The sequence below is a fragment of the Labeo rohita genome, chromosome 12 (genome assembly GCF_022985175.1).
Source record: "Labeo rohita strain BAU-BD-2019 chromosome 12, IGBB_LRoh.1.0, whole genome shotgun sequence".
NCBI lineage: Eukaryota > Metazoa > Chordata > Actinopteri > Cypriniformes > Cyprinidae > Labeo > Labeo rohita.
This window is the reverse complement of record NC_066880.1, coordinates 13886275-13903924: the sequence shown is the minus strand read 5'-3', so window position 1 is coordinate 13903924 and position 17650 is coordinate 13886275. Positions and strand designations below refer to the sequence as shown.

Here is a 17650-nt window from a genome sequence, read left to right as displayed (position 1 = left end):
TGTGATCCAGGGTCACAAATATCAGTGCTACTTAAGACTGGTTTCGTGGTCCAGGGTCACAAACGTCTTTAACTTTTGATGCTTCATTGTTCAATAAAAGGAAAAACAAAACCTGTCCCAAACTTTTGAACAGCAGTCTCTCCCATTTCAGTTCGTGGAGCCTCTATTGATCAGCTATTGAAGTGTTTGATAGGGGAGGCATTCAAAATGTGCAGCACTGGGAGATTAACTTGCAAACTTGCTGAACTAGACTAGCACAAATCTGGAAGGCCATCTTAAATAAGCTAATCTTCTAATGAGTGTGTGTGCACCTGATATACCAAATGTTCCCAGTAGTATAATAATACTAGTACATTTTGATCTTGTGGGGACATTTTTGGACCCCATAAGGAAAACAGCTTATAAATCATACTACATACAATCTAAAAATGTTTTGTGTGCGTAGCAGGTTTCATAAAAGTGCAGCAGAATCTTTTATTGCACTCACTAGAGTTTTTTGATGAATAAACTCTCTCATACACGTCCTTGTAGTGTCCATTAAAGGGTTAATGAAACCATAACATGCATAACAGCAACTGATCTCATCGTAAGTCTGTTATTTTCGAGTTTCCAAAAACATGGAAACACAATTCCAAAGCAATTAGACTAATGTTTGCCAACTTCCGCCAAATAAAGATCAAAAGATGCATGCATATTTTTTTTATGATTTCTTACCAACGCTGTTGAGAAGCTATAAAAGGAGTCCAGGGTCTCTGAAGAAAATTCAGTGTTTTGCAGAAACTTGCGGTCGTCCGTAGATTAGTGAGAAGAATCTTAGAAGACATCCTTCACTTTCACCTTCACAATAAAAGTAAACTCTAAAGAATCTTAGTTCAGAGTTTTAATTTAGAAACTCGGTGCTATTGCAATCAAACAAAAACACGCCCTGGCGAACTCATATGTGCGATAAATGCACACAACTTAACATTAAAACAAACAACCCTGAATTATTAATGAACTGCAATAGTAGATCATGAATGCTTGACTTCTTTGCACCGCCAAGATCGTGCCACCGCTGTCCCAAAGTTCCCAAAAGTTAATCGTTGAACCAACATCCACCTCAAGTTACAGGACAAGCAGCTGCAGCGGAATACGAACTGTAGGGGACGTAAAAACAAACGTTATCACATCAGGAAGCTGTAATTCAGCCACGCCGCTATCGGTCTAGCATTTATTTACACTTTTAAAAGTCACACATTTAAATGCAAACGTTAATACAGATGTTCAAGCAAATATTTAACACCAAATGCCCTGATTTATTGACTGGAATGCTAGTTCTGACTGTTACAGACCGCTGGCAACCAGTCAAATTACTCGTAGGCACGAATTTTAGTGATTTGCAACACTATAATTTTGTATTATAATCATGTGAGAGATAAAACATGATATTATTCCTCATATGACAAAGTGTAAAACTTTTAATGTTGCTCTTGTTCTTTTCTCGGCCGATCCCTCAACTCCTAGAATTAATGACTAAAGAAGGAGGGGAAGTGGGCTTGCAAGGAATGTCGGAAGGCGTAAACGGGTGTTTACATGCATACTCAAACATGTAGCTAGTTAAACTTCTAACTGCATGTAGCTACACTAAATTAAAAGCTGTCGTTTGGAGAAAGTAGCTAGCTGTGTTACAACTTTTTAATAAAAACATTCTTCGTCGCTGGCAAACGACAGGATTCATTTGTAGGTTTCCATATATTAAATATTTATTTTTTTCTCTTTAATTTGCGCTCTTTTTATTCTCTGCGTCATAAAATCCCGTTGCAATTTTACCGGGAAAATAACTGTTCCAAACGACTCAGAGCGACTCTTTAAAATTGAATCGCGATCGCATTCAGACCGTTTTGAAAAGATTCATTCAAAAGAACCGACTCAAGAGAATGATTCAAATCGCTGGTTCCTACAGCCAAATAAATATTTGAACACTGGCAACCTTATCCTCTAATACAGACGCTGCTATCAATAACATGTTTGTTATTTTTATATGAAAATACTCAATAACATTTTCTGCTTACCTCTAATTGGAAGTGTTTGAATAAGTTCGACCGGTAGATGGCAGTGTACTAAAACTGACTGGTTAGCAGGAAGAAGAGGAAGAATAATGACCCTCATTGGTCGCTGTAGAGGCGGCGGGTACATGAAACAAGTTAGGGAGAGTCACTGACATTTCTGTTATGTGGTTAAATCGGATAACTATTATTGTCCGAGCCGAAGACGTCTTTAAAGTTGAATTACACTCTGAGGAGAATGTAAAACAGACGGGAATCTGATAATGGACGCGGTGCGGTGCAGTGTGGAGTGTTTATCTGAGTTCAGTGAGTGTCAGTCACACTCGCTGCGGCTCATTCAGGACACCACGAATGTTTTCTTGACCAGCGGAGACAGAGATGTGCTCATACTTAATGTTCACGAGAGGAGAGTCACGGCAAGTTGATGTCTGTTTCAGTTTTGTGCGCAACTGTACGTTTCCTCCATGCTCACTTCATACACTTTGTTTTCAGACCGTGATGCAGTTTGAAGCTTCAGTGTTAAATCTGGCACTAAGTGACGATAAACATCAACTTTATGCACTTTGCGCAAACGGTGGGCTTTACTGCACCCCTCTACCACCACAGCTCAGGTAATAATATAGATTTAATGCAGATTACTATGTTTATGCCGTAATAAATAATCACTTACTAATTAAATGTATTCATGTATCAGGGTTGGGGTCAATACAGGAATGAACTCAACAATTCCAATTCAAAGAAGGAAATGGAATTGGAATTGGAATTCAACAACAATTACAGGAAACAGAGTTGGAATTGAATTGGAATTACAGGAAGTGGAATTCAATTCAGGGAAATTCCACTGTTTCTGAGCATTTATTTGTGATTGCATTTAGAGACATACATTTGAACTTTATTTATGATGCTTTACAAATACCAAGTAATGTATGAAATAGAGTTGATCAAATGCAAGTAAACAAAAATGACAGTGGTGATAAGTTTCTGGATGTACTATACATTCAATATATGATTACCACATAATATATGTCTCAACTCACAAAAAAATGAGTCATGTTCATTTATGTATTTCATTCACTTTTTATTGCATCGAATTATAATTTCCTGAAATTTGGCATCACTAAGACTGCATCTCTCAGGCCTAAATATCTCAAGTGGAATTTATTTGATTTCAATTCTGTTTCCTGACATTCCAATTCAATTCCAATTCCATTTCCTGTCAGCTACATGCAATTCCAATTCCAATTCCATTTCAGGAAGTGAATTGGAATTTACCATTCTCAATTCAATTCATGAATGGCCCCAACCCTGTCATGTATGTTTGTACACTGCCAGTCAAAAGATTTTTAATGTTTTTTTTTAAGAAGTCTGTACTGCTCACAAAGCCTGCAATTATTTGATTCAAAGTACAGCAAAAACAGTAAAGCTTTGAAATATTTGTAAATAATTGTTTTCTATTTGAATATATTTAAACATGTAATTATTCCTGTGATTTCAAAGCTGATTTTTTAGCATCATTACTCCAGTCACGTGATCCTTCATAAATCATTCCAATATGCTGATTTGCTGCTCAAAAACATTTATTAATATTATGTTGAAAACAAATGAGTAGATTTTTTCAGGTTGCTTTGATGAATAAAAAGCTTTTGATCAATTTAAAGCATACTTGATAAATAAATGTGTTCATTTCTATAATTTCTTACCACATTAAAAAAATATAGAAAATTATACTCTAGTCTTTAGTGTCACATGATCCTTCAGAAATCATTCTAATATGCTGATTTGTTATATTATTATTTTTAGCAATATTTAAAACAGTTGAGTATATTTTTTCAGGATTATTTAATGAATAGAAAGATCCAAAGAACTCATTTATCTGAAATAAAATGCTTTTGTAACATTATACACTATACCATTCAAAAGCTTGTTTTTTTTTTTTTTTTTTTTTTTTTTTTTTTTTTTTGAGAAGGAAATGATAGAAATTAATATTTTTATTTAATGCTTTAAATTGATCAAAAGTGATGATGAAGACATTTATAATGTTACAAAAGATTTCTATTTCAGATTAATGCTGTTCTTCTGAACCTTCTATTCATCAAAGAAACTTAATAAAATTCATCAAAAAAATAATTTAAAAAAATAATTGTTTTTTGAGCAGCAAATCAGAATATTAGAATGATTTCTGAAGGATCATGTGATTGGAGTAATGATGCTAAAAATTCATAAAAAATATTTGAAATCACAGGAATAAATTACATTTTAAAATATATTAAAATTGAAAACAGTTATTTTAATATTTTATAATTTCAAAATTGTACTGTTTTTACTACATCAAATAAATGCAGGCTTGGGGAAGAGAAAATACTTATTTAAAAAACATTAAAAATGTTTTCAAAAACATTTGACTGGACAGACTGAAAATACTGCTGATTTATTTTGCACTGCATAGATTTTTGTCCAGTCAAACATAGTGGTTCAAATGTAACTTTGTGAAAATACGAGAATACTGTTTGTGTGCAAAGAAAACAAAAATAACAGCTTTATTCAACAATTCCTTCTCTTTCGTGTCAGTCTCTGCCATGCGTTCACAGGAGTAAATAATGACAGTATTTTCATTTTTGGGTGAACTATCCATTTAAATTCAGTGATTAATATTATTTGTTGTATTCCTGTTTTGTTTTACTAAATAAACTAAATACAGTGATGCATCTAGTATGAAGTCTCCTAGCAAAACAATTTGACCATAAATGCACCATCACAGAAAAGAAAACTGTATTCATGAATTCATTCATTGGGCCTTTAGATTATTTCTAGAGGCAGTATTTAAAGTCACTATAATGGTGATTCATTGGTTTTGTAATTTGTGTTCCATGCTTTTTCCCTCCTAGTTCTTCCTCTGTCCTGGTGAACAAAAGTCTTGACAGTGTGCTGTATACTGTACCAGGTGATTGCATGGTCCTGAAAAATGCAGATCTGCAAGCGTTCACCATAGTCGAGAAGATCCTTGTGACTCTTAGCCTTCACAAATCCATCTGGAGTTTTGATCTCTATGAAGAGCCTGGATCCAGACCCCTTTGTAAACTTGCAAGATTCCAGGTTATGACTCAAAACACATGCTGCTTAAACATACCAGACAAAGAAAAAATTGCGAGCTCACCTCCAGTACTGACTTGCATCTATCCCGAAGGCTCCCCATCAGTCAGCACTCACCAGTCTGACCTCCATCCTCACCTTGAGCCTCATCTCTTCAGGCTCTTATTTGGAGTGGACGCCTCTTTAGTCAAATCTCCAGTCATTCTGTGTGGTTTACCTGATGGACGCATTTGCTGCTTTCCTTTGCTCGTCCCCACCCTGGCTGGTCCTACAGGAGAACAGAGATCTCCAGTCAGAGTCCTCCAGAGCTTAGAGCAGCCAGTCATATTTATTGGAACCTGCGTCTCTGGAGAACACGGACCTCAGTGTCTTGTTGCAGTTGGTCAAAGAGGCAAACTTCTGATTGTCAGAAGCAAACAAGCAACCTTGGAAGGAAAAAAGGCAGATTATTGTAAGACGGTTGTATCACCCTGACATTTCTGACTGTGTATATCTCTAAAAATAATTATTTATTTAATTATTTAATACATTCCTGATTTGTTTTGGTAATCTATGTTACATTCACATTTTAAAGGCTTCAATGAGCATAGTGTACGAGGACCAGTGCTGTGTGCCTGTGTTGATGATAAGTGGCTGTACTACAGCTCTCTCAATGACCTACATGCTCTTCAGCTCACCACAACATCATCTTCATCAGAAGCAACAGGAACTGAGTCCCATGTGCAAGCTCTGACTTCAGACAGTCTTGGTGTATGCAGGGTTATAGCACTTGTTGGGCCATATAGAAACTCCACAGGTACAGTATGTGAATTTTGGTAAATCTCTATGCTGTTTACCAGGATTTTGCATTGTTTGAAGTCACTGACACAAAGTGATTGTTATTGAATTTTAAGGATCTGTGCAGCTTTTGGCAGTATCTCTGAGTGGAAGACTGCTTCGAGTGAATCTTCCTCAAGGATATGAAAAAGGAAACGTGCAGAGGTTGCCCTCTTCTCTGGCAGGCCAGAGAGTGAAGGACCTCCTGGCTTCCATTGGAAACATCTGGGAGAGGTCTGTTTTGTCTTCTGTGTTATCTTCATCAAAAAATGACTGTTCATAGCTGACGTTCATAGCTAAATGTCACTTTTTGAGTTTATATTTATTAATTTATTTAGTTTTTTTAATAGCACTATGATAATCATAACTATGGAAGTCCGTTTCCACCACTGAATACAAAAAAAGGAAATTGTGACTTTTTTCTTGCAATTGCAAGTTTAAATTCTGCAGTTATGGCCTTTTTTCTCAGTATTGTGTGATATACACTCAAATTTGCAAGAAAAAAAGTCAGAATTGTGAATGTTTCTGACTTTATTTTTGCAGTTGCAAGTTTATATCCCACAAGTCCGACTTGCCAGTTGCCAGTTTTATAACGCAATTCTGAGGAAAAAAAGAATTGTGACATAAACTCACAATTGCCAGACAAAAAGTCAGAATTGCGAGATACAGACTCGAATTTGCAAGAAAAAAAGATTCTGACTTTATTTCTCGCAATTGCAAGTTTATATCATGCAATTCTGAGGAAAAAAGTCAGAACTGTGAGTTTATATCTCGCAATTCTGAGAAAAAAAGAATTGCAAGACTAGTGTTTACAAGGAAAAAAGTCTTTATTTCTTGAAGTTTATATCCCACTATTCTGACTTTAAAACTCAAAACTGTGAGATAATGTCATGGAATTCTGAGAAAACGTCAGAATTGTGAGATACAGACTCACAAATCCAAGGAAAAATACAACCTCGCATTAGCGAAAAAAAAGTCAGAATTGACGGTTTTTATCTCTCTTGGTTTTTATCTTCATGTCTCACAATTGCGAGTTTATATCCTGCTATTCTGATTTTATAACTCACAACTGAGTTTATATCACAGAATTCTAAGAAAAAAGTCAGAACTGTGAATTTATACCTCACAATTCTGAGAAAAAAAAAGAATTGCAACAAATTCACAATTGTAAGACAAAAAGTCAGAATTGTGAGATACAGACTTGAATTTGCAAGATTCGCGCAATTCTGACTTTATTTCTCGCAATTGCAAGTTTATATCCCACTATTCTGACTTTAAAACTCGCAACTGTGAGTTTATATCATGCAATTCTGAGAAAATACGTTAGAATTGCGAGTGTGTCAATTACCTTTATTTTTTATTCAGTGGTGAACACGGGCTTCCATACATAATTGATTGCTTTAAAAAAAATCAACATTAATTTTAAAGCAGAAATAATACAAAATTTTCATAATAAAATAAGTGTATTGAATTGTTTATATGAATTAATTTATGTATCAAAAATAAGTGTCATGTCATTCCCTCTCTTTTTCTGTCTTCTGCAGGGCAGAATCCTTGAAACACAAGCTTCAGGACAAAAACGAGTCTCTCAAACGTCTTAATCAAGTCATAAATGTTTGCAGCCTGTTGTTGGATGTTCATGGGAATGAAAATGAGTGTAATACAGGCACCAAACATCCAATCAGCTGTCGTGGTGTAGCCAGATGGAGCTCACTGCTCCAAAGAGACTCTTTGACTCTCACATGTGTGCTTGAAAATTCAAGTGGATGTATATTGGAACATGGCTGGACTTTGTGCATTCAGGTCCACCCATTATCCAAGGGTCCAAATATGGAGGGCTCATCTAGGACATACTCATTCCCATTCAAGAAACTGGATTCTGGTCAGAAACTGGATGTCACCATCCCTCTTGAAAGCACTGGTGGGCTGTCTCTACCAGTGAAGGTCTACTGTTCTCTCGTCTTCTCCCTGTCTACTCTGTTTAGTCCTGAAACATCTTCGCCTGGTGTTTCCCAGCTCATAACGGAGACGGGCTGCATCAGTGCGCCCCTAAGTACTTTAACAGTGGACTGGCTTGATGCTTTAAGGCTAGAGGGATCATTTTCTCATGGTAACATCAGACACGACACCGTCACGGATGGCATCCAAGCCTTTCTGCGTTCCAGAGGAGCGTTAAACAAAGATACTGATAATACTACCAAGTCAGGACCCAATGCAGTGATGGTCAGGGTATCGTCAGAGCTTCTAAAGAGCAAACTGCATCTTTCAGCAACCAGCAGTGCAGAAACATGCATGGCTGTGCTGAAATGGTTGGTATCACCTGAGGCGATGGGACAAACGTCAGTACAAAGTCCAGTGATTTGCGCCTACAGCCCAGACGGATGCTCTGTCAAGATTATGGCCAAAGAGGTGCTGACTTTATACTACTGAATACTTGTATACATTTACAAAGCCTATCATTTAAAATGAGCTTCCATGTCTTTCCTCAAGATAACACTGGGAGATTTCTGTTCTGATGGACCTTTTGAAGTCTTGGAGATTCGAGTGGAAAGTACATCTGTGGCAGCGGTGTGTGGACTGCATCATGCCATTCTAAGGCGCCTTCAGGTACTTTCATAATTAAGTATTATCAATTTTCAAATGTAGACTTATAATTAAATCTAACTTGCAGATCATGACATTTTCAACAGGTCTTGCTGAGAGACTCAACCGTGAAATGTGCTCATGCAAAACAGTTAAAGGCACAGAGTTTGTTTGAAGCCGTACGACATGTTGAGGTAGTTCTCATTCCCTTCAATTTATTTGTTTATTACACGTTTACACTGTGATTAGTATTAATTCACATGTATCAGACAGTTTGCGTAAATGACGTCCAACACTTATTTTTTTCTTTTCTTGTCAGTCTCTTTATAAAGACCTTCAGGATGCTCAAAATCAAGCAGCACTTAGTGGCACAATGAAGATGAAGAGTTCAGAGATCTTGTTCCCCATTTTTCTGCAGCTGAGGGCAAATCCACTGGTCATTCTTTGATTGAAGTACACCAAAACTCTATATAACACATGTTTTTAATACAGTACAGTGTGTTATTTCATACAGTTTTATGTTTAGGATACAAATCCCGTTCATCACTGCATATTCCATAACCAATAAAACACTATAAACAGAGACAAAGAAAAATTTTAAAAACTCCACAGAGGTTTACACTCATCCTGAAGCACATAATTCATCAAAACTAAGTATTTACCCACAATGCATTTCTGAAATGTGGTGTTATCTCTAAATGAAAGGCAGTCTGTGAGTGTGTACTGAAGTCTCTAAAATATATCCACATATCTAATATTTTAGTCCACTGGTTGTGTCTCCAGATTGAAAAGCTTTTCTTTGAGCCGATAGTATCTTCCTTCATTGGCCATGAGCTGCTTGTGTGTTCCCTGCTCCACGACTTCACCTCCCTCCATGAAGATAATGTGGTCAGCTTTTGCTACAGTCTCCAAACGATGAGCTATCACCAGTACTGTCTGATCCGTAATGTTACTGAGCACATCTTGAACCTGGAAAACAAGATCATGAATGGATACTGTTAATGGGAGAACCTCAGAATTTATCATGCTACAACAGCTTAAAAATAAAGTGCAGCTTTTATTAAAGGAGAAATTCACTTTCAAAACAAAAATTGACAGATAATTTACTCCTTATCATCCAAGATGCTCATGTCTTTCTTTCATTAGTTGATAAGAAATGTTTCCTGAGGGGAAAAAAATTCAGAAATTATCTCCATATAATGGGCTTCAGTGTTTGAACTTCCAAAATGCAGCTTCAAATGGCTGTAAACAATCCCACCTGAGGAAGAAGGGTCTTATCTAGCAAAACGATTGGTCATTTTCGAAATAATTTGACAATTTATATACTTTTTGACCTCAGACGCTCATCTTGTCTAAGTCTGCATTAACTCTGTTTTTTCCAGTTCAATACAGACAATACAGTTAGGATTGGTCGAAAAACTCCCATCTCGTTTTCTTCCCCAACTTCAAAATCATCCTACATTGTTGCACAAGTACCGACCCAGTGTTTACAAAGTGAACATGCAAAGAAGATCCAACGCCTTTACCAAAAAAAAGGTAAAACAGTGATGTAGGACGATTTTGACGTTGAAGTATAAGTTGAGACAGGAGTTTTTCGACCTACCCTAACTGTATTGACTCAGATTACACAGACTACGCCTGTGCATCGCAGAAACGAGACAAGACGAGCACCTGAGGTTATAAAATATAGAAATTGTCAATTTGTTTTGAAAATGACCGATCGGTCATCAAAGGTTTCACTAGATAAGACCCTTCTTCCTCGGCTGGGATCATTTAGAGCCATTTGAAGCTGCATTTAAACTGCATTTTGGAAGTTCAAACTTAGGGCACCATTGAGTCCACTATATGGAGAACATTCCTGAAATGTTTTCCTCAAGAACCAGAATTTCTTATCGACTGAGGAAAGAAAGACATGAACATCTTGGATGACAAGGGGGTGAGTAAATTATCTGTACCTTTTTGTTCTGGAAAATGCAAATTCTGTTATTAATTACTCATCCTCATGTTGTTACAAATCCTTTAGACCTTCGTTCATCTTCAGAACACAAATGCAGATATTTTTGATGAAATCTGAGAGCTTTCTGACCCTGCATAGACAGCAACAAAACTACCACATTCAAAAATAACAACTTTATTCAACTATTTCTTCTGTCAGTCTTCAAGGTCAGAAAGCTGTTGGATTTCATTAAAAATATCTTAATTTGGGTTCTGAAGATAAACAAAGGTCTAACAGGTTTGGATTTATCTGAGGGTCAGTAATTAAAGGCAGAATTTTTTTATTTTTGGGTAATCTATACCCTTAAGATAGTAGGATTTTAGTATTAATTCCAGAGGAGTTCGTACAGCTTGTTGTGTGCTGCTGTCCATGTGGCTGGTGGCCTCGTCCAAGATGAGAATCTGTGGGTTCCTTATTAGAGCCCTGGCTATGGCAATGCATTGCTTCTGCCCTGCGGAAAGCTGGCCACCACACTCACCAACATCTACAGAGAAAGCATCCATATTTAACCTACTCATTTTTTAAAGTTACGTTGTTTATAGGAATGCACAATATATCCATATGTGACCCTGGACCACAAAACCAGTCTTAAGTAGCGCGGGTATATTTTTAGCAATAGCCAAAAATACGTTGCATAGGTCAAAATTATTGATTTTTTTTTTTATGCCAAAAATCATTGGGATATTAAGTAAAGATCATGCTCCATTAAGATATTTTGTAAATTTCATACCGTAAATGTTATAACGTAATTTTTGATTAGTAATATGCATTGCTAAGAACTTAATTTGAACACTGGAAAGGTGATTTTCTCAATATTTAGAATTTTTTGCACCCTCAGATTTCAGATTTTCAAATTGTTGTATCTCGGTCAAATATTGTCCTATCCTAACAAACCATACATCAATGGAAAACTTATTTATTCAGATGTATAATTTCAAATAATTGACCCTTATGACTTGTTTTGTGGTCCTGGCTCAGGTATTGGTTATCTGACAATCTGCCTAGTTTTATCTACCTGTGTCATATTCTTGTTCCAATTTGCATATGAAGTTGTGTGCGTTGGCTTTCCGAGCAGCTTCTTTTACTCTTTCAAGTGTGCAGTCCTTCAAACCGTATTCAATGTTATATCTCACAGAACCAGCGAAAAGCACAGGATCTTGCGATACCATCGCCACCTAAGCCAAATGAATGAGAATGATGCATCAATTTACAAACTACTATTTCACTGAACCATCCAACAGAATTGGTTGTTTGCACAATGCTGGTTTATAATTTCTTGCCTTTTGACGCAAGTACTGGTGTTGGTAGTGGTACAGAGGTTCTCCATCCAGTAAAAGCTCACCCTCCTGTGGCTCATAGAACCTTTGCAGCAAGCAGACGCAAGAGGTTTTCCCACCACCTGAGGGTCCTACCAATGCTGTCAGCTTCCCTGGACTCAATTCCAGTGTAACAGACTGCAACAATTCAACAATGAGTACAGGCAAATCACATGAGTACTCTGATCAGCTTTTGCAGTATAAAGAAAAACTTACCTTAAGTGCTTTATCGTTAGGCCGGGAGTGGTAGGAAAAGGTGACCTTTTCAAAGGTTAGTCTTCCTTCAAGCTTCTCTGGGGCCAGATCACCTGCCTCTTTCATCTGTGGCTTCCTGTCAAGCAGCTGGAAGACTTTCACTGATGATACCACCGTATTCAGCATGTCTCCATAGATGTATACAAGATGCTGAGAAAATAATGATGGGCAGAATTAAGTCTCTCTAAATGAAGAGTCACAGTACTGTAAAAATTTCACCAGTCAGTCATACCTTCATATTGGTCACCATGTCCTTCTGATAGAAAACAAACGCTAGGAGGCTGCCGCTGCTGAGCTGTCCGGAGGAGATGAGATTTCGGCCTTGGAACAGCATTGCTACCTTCAAGCCTACCGTAATGAACTACAATGCAATGAAAGAAGAATCAGTGAAACAGAACACAATTTGTATTTTGGAGACTGGTGCATGCACATCAGGAATGTGTATGTTTTACCCTGCGTATTAAAAGATGGATGGCACTGTAGATGCCTTTACGCCTCAGAACCTGGAGCTTCCTGTTAAGAGTGTCTTCATATCGCCGGACCTCCTGATGCTCTGCCTTAAAACTCCGCACAGTCTTCATCGAGCCAATGACAGAAGATGCCAACTCTGTAGTCTCTGCATTACAGTCCTGAAGCTCTTTGGCTGTTTTCTGAGCAGAAAGGTGACAGACTGTGAATTCAAGCAGTTTTTTGAAGCTGTGTGAAAGTAATTAGAAAGCCAACATGAGAAGGATTGCTTACTTGGGAGATGTTGTTGTACGAATTCTGAATGAAAGCAAGAAGTGGCATTTCGATGCAGGTGAGGAGGGTTAACTGCCAGGATAGGCGCAGCATAAAGAACAGCATGCCACATGTCTTCACCAAACTCCGCAGTAACACATTCACATTCATGGCCACAGAACGTCCCATTTTATCAGTGTCAGAGATCAAACGTGATGTGAGACTACCTGTAAGAGGGCAAAGACTATATGTTATCACATGTGCACTATTTAGTTGCTTTGTATATTTTGCAGTATACAGTGGAATGCAGTCTCGCAAGATGTGTTTTTAGCCTTCTGGGGATTTTCAGTCATTTAAGAAGAATTCAATGTTTCGAATTTTTTGAATGTTTTACTTTTTTGAAATGGTACAAAACTTAGTGGCTTGTGCAGTGTTGAAAAGGTTTCTTTGAAAATGTAAAAGGTTACAGATTAACCCTATTTATAATGCAGTAAGTAGTGTAACTATTTTGGTTACTTCACTGAAGTAATGTACACTTGAGGTCAAAAGTTTACATACACCTTGCAGAATCTGAAAAATGGTAAAATAATTGACAAAATAAGAGGGATCATACAAAATGCATGGTATTTTTTATTTAGTACTGACCTGAATAAGATATTTCACATAAAAGATGTTTACATATAGTCCACAAGAGAAAATAATAGGTAAATTTATAAAAATTACCATGTTCAACATAAGTTGATTCTGTGTTGTTACCTGAATGATCCACAGCTGTGTTTTTTTTGTTTGTTTAGTGATAGTTGTTAATGAGTCCCTTGTTTGTCCTGAACAGTTAAACTGCCCAATGTTATTCCGAAAAATCTTTCAGGTCCCACAAATTCTGGGGACGAAAAAGTAAAATTTACCCTGATCTTCAAATTCAGAAAGTTTTCACCCCCCGGCTCTTCTAAGGGCTCTAAACGATCCCAGCCGAGGAAGAAGTGTCTTATCTAGCAAAATGGTTATTTACTAAAGAAAATACAATTTATATATTTTTTTAACCTCTTGTCGCTTGTCTTGTCTAGTTTATGACAGTTAGGGTATGTCGAAAAACTCCCATCTCATTTTCCAAATCACCCTACATCGCTGTTTTACCTTTTCTTGTAAAGGGCGTTTGATATTCTTTGCATGTTTACTTTGTACTGGGTCGGTACTTCTGCTGCAATGTAGGACGATTTTGAAGTTGGAGGAGAAACTGAGATGGGAGTTTTTCGACATACCCTAACTGTCATGAAGCAGAATATCCCACGCAGAGCTAGACAAGACAAGCATTTGAGGTTAAAAGTATACAAATTGTACATTTTTTAGAAAATGACCGATCATTTTGCTAGATAACACCTTTCTTCCTCGGCTGGGATCATTTAGAGCCCTTTTAAGCTGCATTTAAACTGCACTTTAGAAGTCCAAACTCGGGGGGCACCATAGAAGTCCACTATATGGAGAAAAATCCAAAAATGTTTGCCTCAAAAAAACATCATTTGATTATGACTGAGGAAAGAAAGACATGAACATCTTGGATGACAAGGAGGTGAGTAAATTATCTGTAAATTTTTGTTCTGGACATTAACTTCTCTTTTAAAGCACAGCCACCACAAAAGACTCAATTCCAAAGCTCAAAGTCGATTCCATTCCAATAAATCAAGTCCTCAGAAGAGCCTATTCAATTATACTGTGGTAAAAAAAAAAGCGTTTTGAACAACTCTTTACTTGACACTGTGTTCACTTCAACTGAAGTGTAGTGACAGGTACCTGGTTTGTTTTCTTCAAAGAAGCTGATCTCTTGCTTCATAAGATTCTGGAACAACATGTGTCGTATTCTCTTGTTGAGTCTGCTGAGGCTACACATGAACATCCCGCCACGCAGACCACTGAACAAAGAACTTAAAGACACAACAAACAAGCATTTAATTCCAAAAAACAAAACTAGTTTATACAAGTAAGCATTTATTTCTAAAATATTTGCATGGGAATGATGTTACACTCACCTTCCAAGTGAGCACAATGCCATGAGTCCGATAGCCCAGGAGAAATTAGTGTGCTGGTACTTTCCACTCAATATGTCAATTACTTTTCCTATGCAGTATGGAATAAATGTCTCAACTGTTAAAAAAAAAAGATACGATACAAACTTCAAGCTCCAAACCCAAACCTCCTGAATCAGCTAATCAAGGTCTAACTAGACATACTAGAAGCTTCAAGGCAGGTGTTTTGGAGCTAAACTCAACTAAAAAATGCACTGAAATCAGGGCTTTGATTTAAAATCAAGATCTAATTCAGAATATATATTTTCATCAAGCAGGAGAAACACTCACACAGCGCTGCCAGGCTGAGGAAAAGAAATGCAGCCCCTAAATGAAGATAGTCAGGCCTGGAGTAGCGAATGACCCTCATTAGGAGTGCTTTGGCCTCTTCATCTTTCTTCTGGTTTCTGCCACCCTTAGATGATCCACCATGTGGGAAGGCCTTCTCCCACACCACATATATGACAGTAGATGTAACAGAGCTCAGGATCACCATACCAGGATCAGGAACAGGACTGAAGCCTCTAATGGTCCCCTGCAGCATTGTCTGCATACTGTCAAACACTGGAGGTAAGAAGCTCAGTAGGGCTACCCAGCGCTTAAGGAGAGGCTGAGTACTGTTATCAGCAAATATTGTGCTCAATGAATAAAGCACAAAACAGCTGATGGCCCTGAGAGCCCACAGGCACCATAGATCCAGACTTCCTTCTCCATCCAGCCACAGGAGTACAACCCATACACAAGCCCAGACGACAAGATCACAGCACAGCAGGCAGAAATGCACTGCTACAGTTCTGCTACAGATGGGGTGAGCTTTTGAAGTCATCTTAAAACTGAAAAGATAAAGATGAATCAACATAAACCAGTCTAGAAAGCCTGGTCACATTAGTGTACTAGCTCGTTTTAGCTGATGGGAAAGCTAAAGGATCTCTTAGTGTGGCCAAATGAAAATCATTTAAAGCTACAAGCTAAGACTAGCAAACCAGCTGGTTTAGAATGTTTTCAACTTTCTCAAGTCCATTAAAATATAAGAAATACCAATATAAACAGATAAACAATACTAATCTTACCATTAGTTGTTGCTCTCGTTGCATTTTGTTGCACAATCACTTTTGGTTTCACTTTCACCCTTGTGGGCGGTGTCAAAACTGTTTTTCATTACGCATACAAATAAAAAGAGTCGATTTCGAAAATACATTTAATCAACGCATAGTTTGCTTAAAATGAGGTAGTGTGCATTAAACACGTTTTTGTCATATATTCCTACTGTACGTAGTGCGTATGACGGATCATGACGTTGTACGCTACGTCGGTGGTCGACGCAAGTGGCCAGCAGATAGCGCTGTTTAACAAATATGACCCTGGACCACAAAACCAGTCATAAGTGTAAATTTCTCAAAATTGAGATTCATACATCACCCGAAATCTGAATAAATAAGCTTTCCATCGATGTATGGTTTGTTAGGAAATGACGATATTTGGCTGAGATACAACTATTTGAAAATGTGGAATCTGATGGTGCAAAAAAATCAAAATACTGAGAAAATTGCCTTGAAAGTTGTCCAAATTAAGTTTTTAGCAATGCATATTGCTAATCAAAAATTAAGTTTTGATAGATTTGCGGTGGGAAATTTACTAAATATCTTCATCCCTGGTGAAAAAACCAGCATATGCTGGTTAGGTATTTGTTTGCAATATAGTAAGTTTATTTATGCTGGTTTAAGCTGGTCAGAGTTGGAAAAGTGGTTTTCGCTGGTCATGTTGCTGGACCAGCATAACCAGCATAAACCAGCAAAGGACCAGCATAAACCAGCAAAGGACCAGCTTAAACCAGCATCAAAACCTACCTAACCAGCATATGCTGTTTTTTTCACCAGGGATGCAAAATGTATAATATCCAAGGTACACATTTCTAGTAATTGTGCAGTTAATTCTCATATTATTTTCAGAAAGATATTTAAGTAATATTTGTCCTCTTCCCAAATTTGTCACTACCGAAACACAGTGATATATATAATTAATAAGAATGGTTATATTGACCTATTGACCTATACTGACTAAGATTTTGCTTACATCTACTTTGTAAATGTATTTCTCACTATTTTATTAAAACATTTGTAGAGGTAAATCAATACCAGTTACAGTTTTAACAATATTTCAAGTGTTATTTATGAGATTTGGTGAATTTTGAATACAAATTTTGTTTGATCGTACCGATTTCAAAATTAAGGATTTATTAGTTTGAATGTATTTGAACCAACCACTGTCATAACATCTTAGTTGATCATTTGAATATACTTAATGTTTTGACAAAACATCCCATGTTTCGGTAGTGACTGCACATTTTCAGTGACAGTAGTGAATTGTAACCCACATACGAAAACACTACTAAAACATACTAAAAAATTCACAACCCCTGGTGAAAAAACCAGCATATGCTGGTAGCTACATTTTGATGCTAGGATGCTGGTTAGGTATGTTTTGGTGCTGGTTTAAGCTGGTCCTTTGCTGGTTTATGCTGGTCATGTTGCTGGTCAAGGACCAGCATAAACCAGCAAAGGACCAGCATAAACCAGCTAAGGACCAGCATAGACCAGCAAAGGACCAGCATCCCAGCATCAAAACATAGCTACCAGCATATGCAGTTTTTTTCACCAGGGACGGCACTAAAATTTTGTTTATGTTCCCTAAATATAGAATTATTTGTCCACTGTTGCCCTTTTGTCACTACCGAAACAATGACATGTTTTGGTTGTGACTGTTACGGTA

The 17650-nt window shown here is 37.2% G+C and overlaps 3 protein-coding genes across 3 annotated transcripts in view; 1 reads left to right on the top strand and 2 right to left on the bottom strand.

Annotated features, from left to right (window-relative positions):
* Positions 1-1141, bottom strand: part of acsf2 (acyl-CoA synthetase family member 2) — a 28189-nt gene extending 27048 nt beyond the window's left edge. Inside the window, exon 1 of the mRNA XM_051124259.1 lies at positions 715-1141. Coding sequence (XP_050980216.1) covers positions 715-824 — 110 coding nt within the window. The 5' untranslated portion in view covers positions 825-1141. The remainder of the gene's footprint in view (positions 1-714) is intronic.
* Positions 1142-2147: 1006 nt separating this feature from the next.
* faap100 (FA core complex associated protein 100) lies at positions 2148-8992 on the top strand. Its single transcript, XM_051124246.1, has 9 exons — positions 2148-2461; positions 2538-2656; positions 4931-5586; positions 5710-5931; positions 6029-6185; positions 7496-8360; positions 8442-8558; positions 8642-8728; positions 8854-8992. Exons 1-9 carry the CDS (start codon positions 2309-2311, stop codon positions 8980-8982), a joined length of 2505 nt encoding a protein of 834 aa, XP_050980203.1. The 5' UTR covers positions 2148-2308; the 3' UTR covers positions 8983-8992.
* tap2t (transporter associated with antigen processing, subunit type t, teleost specific) lies at positions 8724-16162 on the bottom strand. Its single transcript, XM_051124258.1, has 12 exons — positions 15952-16162; positions 15173-15714; positions 14846-14960; positions 14610-14740; positions 12843-13048; positions 12554-12751; positions 12334-12462; positions 12063-12251; positions 11811-11984; positions 11546-11705; positions 10878-11014; positions 8724-9503 (listed from the first exon to the last, which is right to left on the bottom strand). Exons 2-12 carry the CDS (start codon positions 15705-15707, stop codon positions 9294-9296), a joined length of 2184 nt encoding a protein of 727 aa, XP_050980215.1. The 5' UTR covers positions 15708-15714; positions 15952-16162; the 3' UTR covers positions 8724-9293.
* Positions 16163-17650: the final 1488 nt, after the last annotated feature.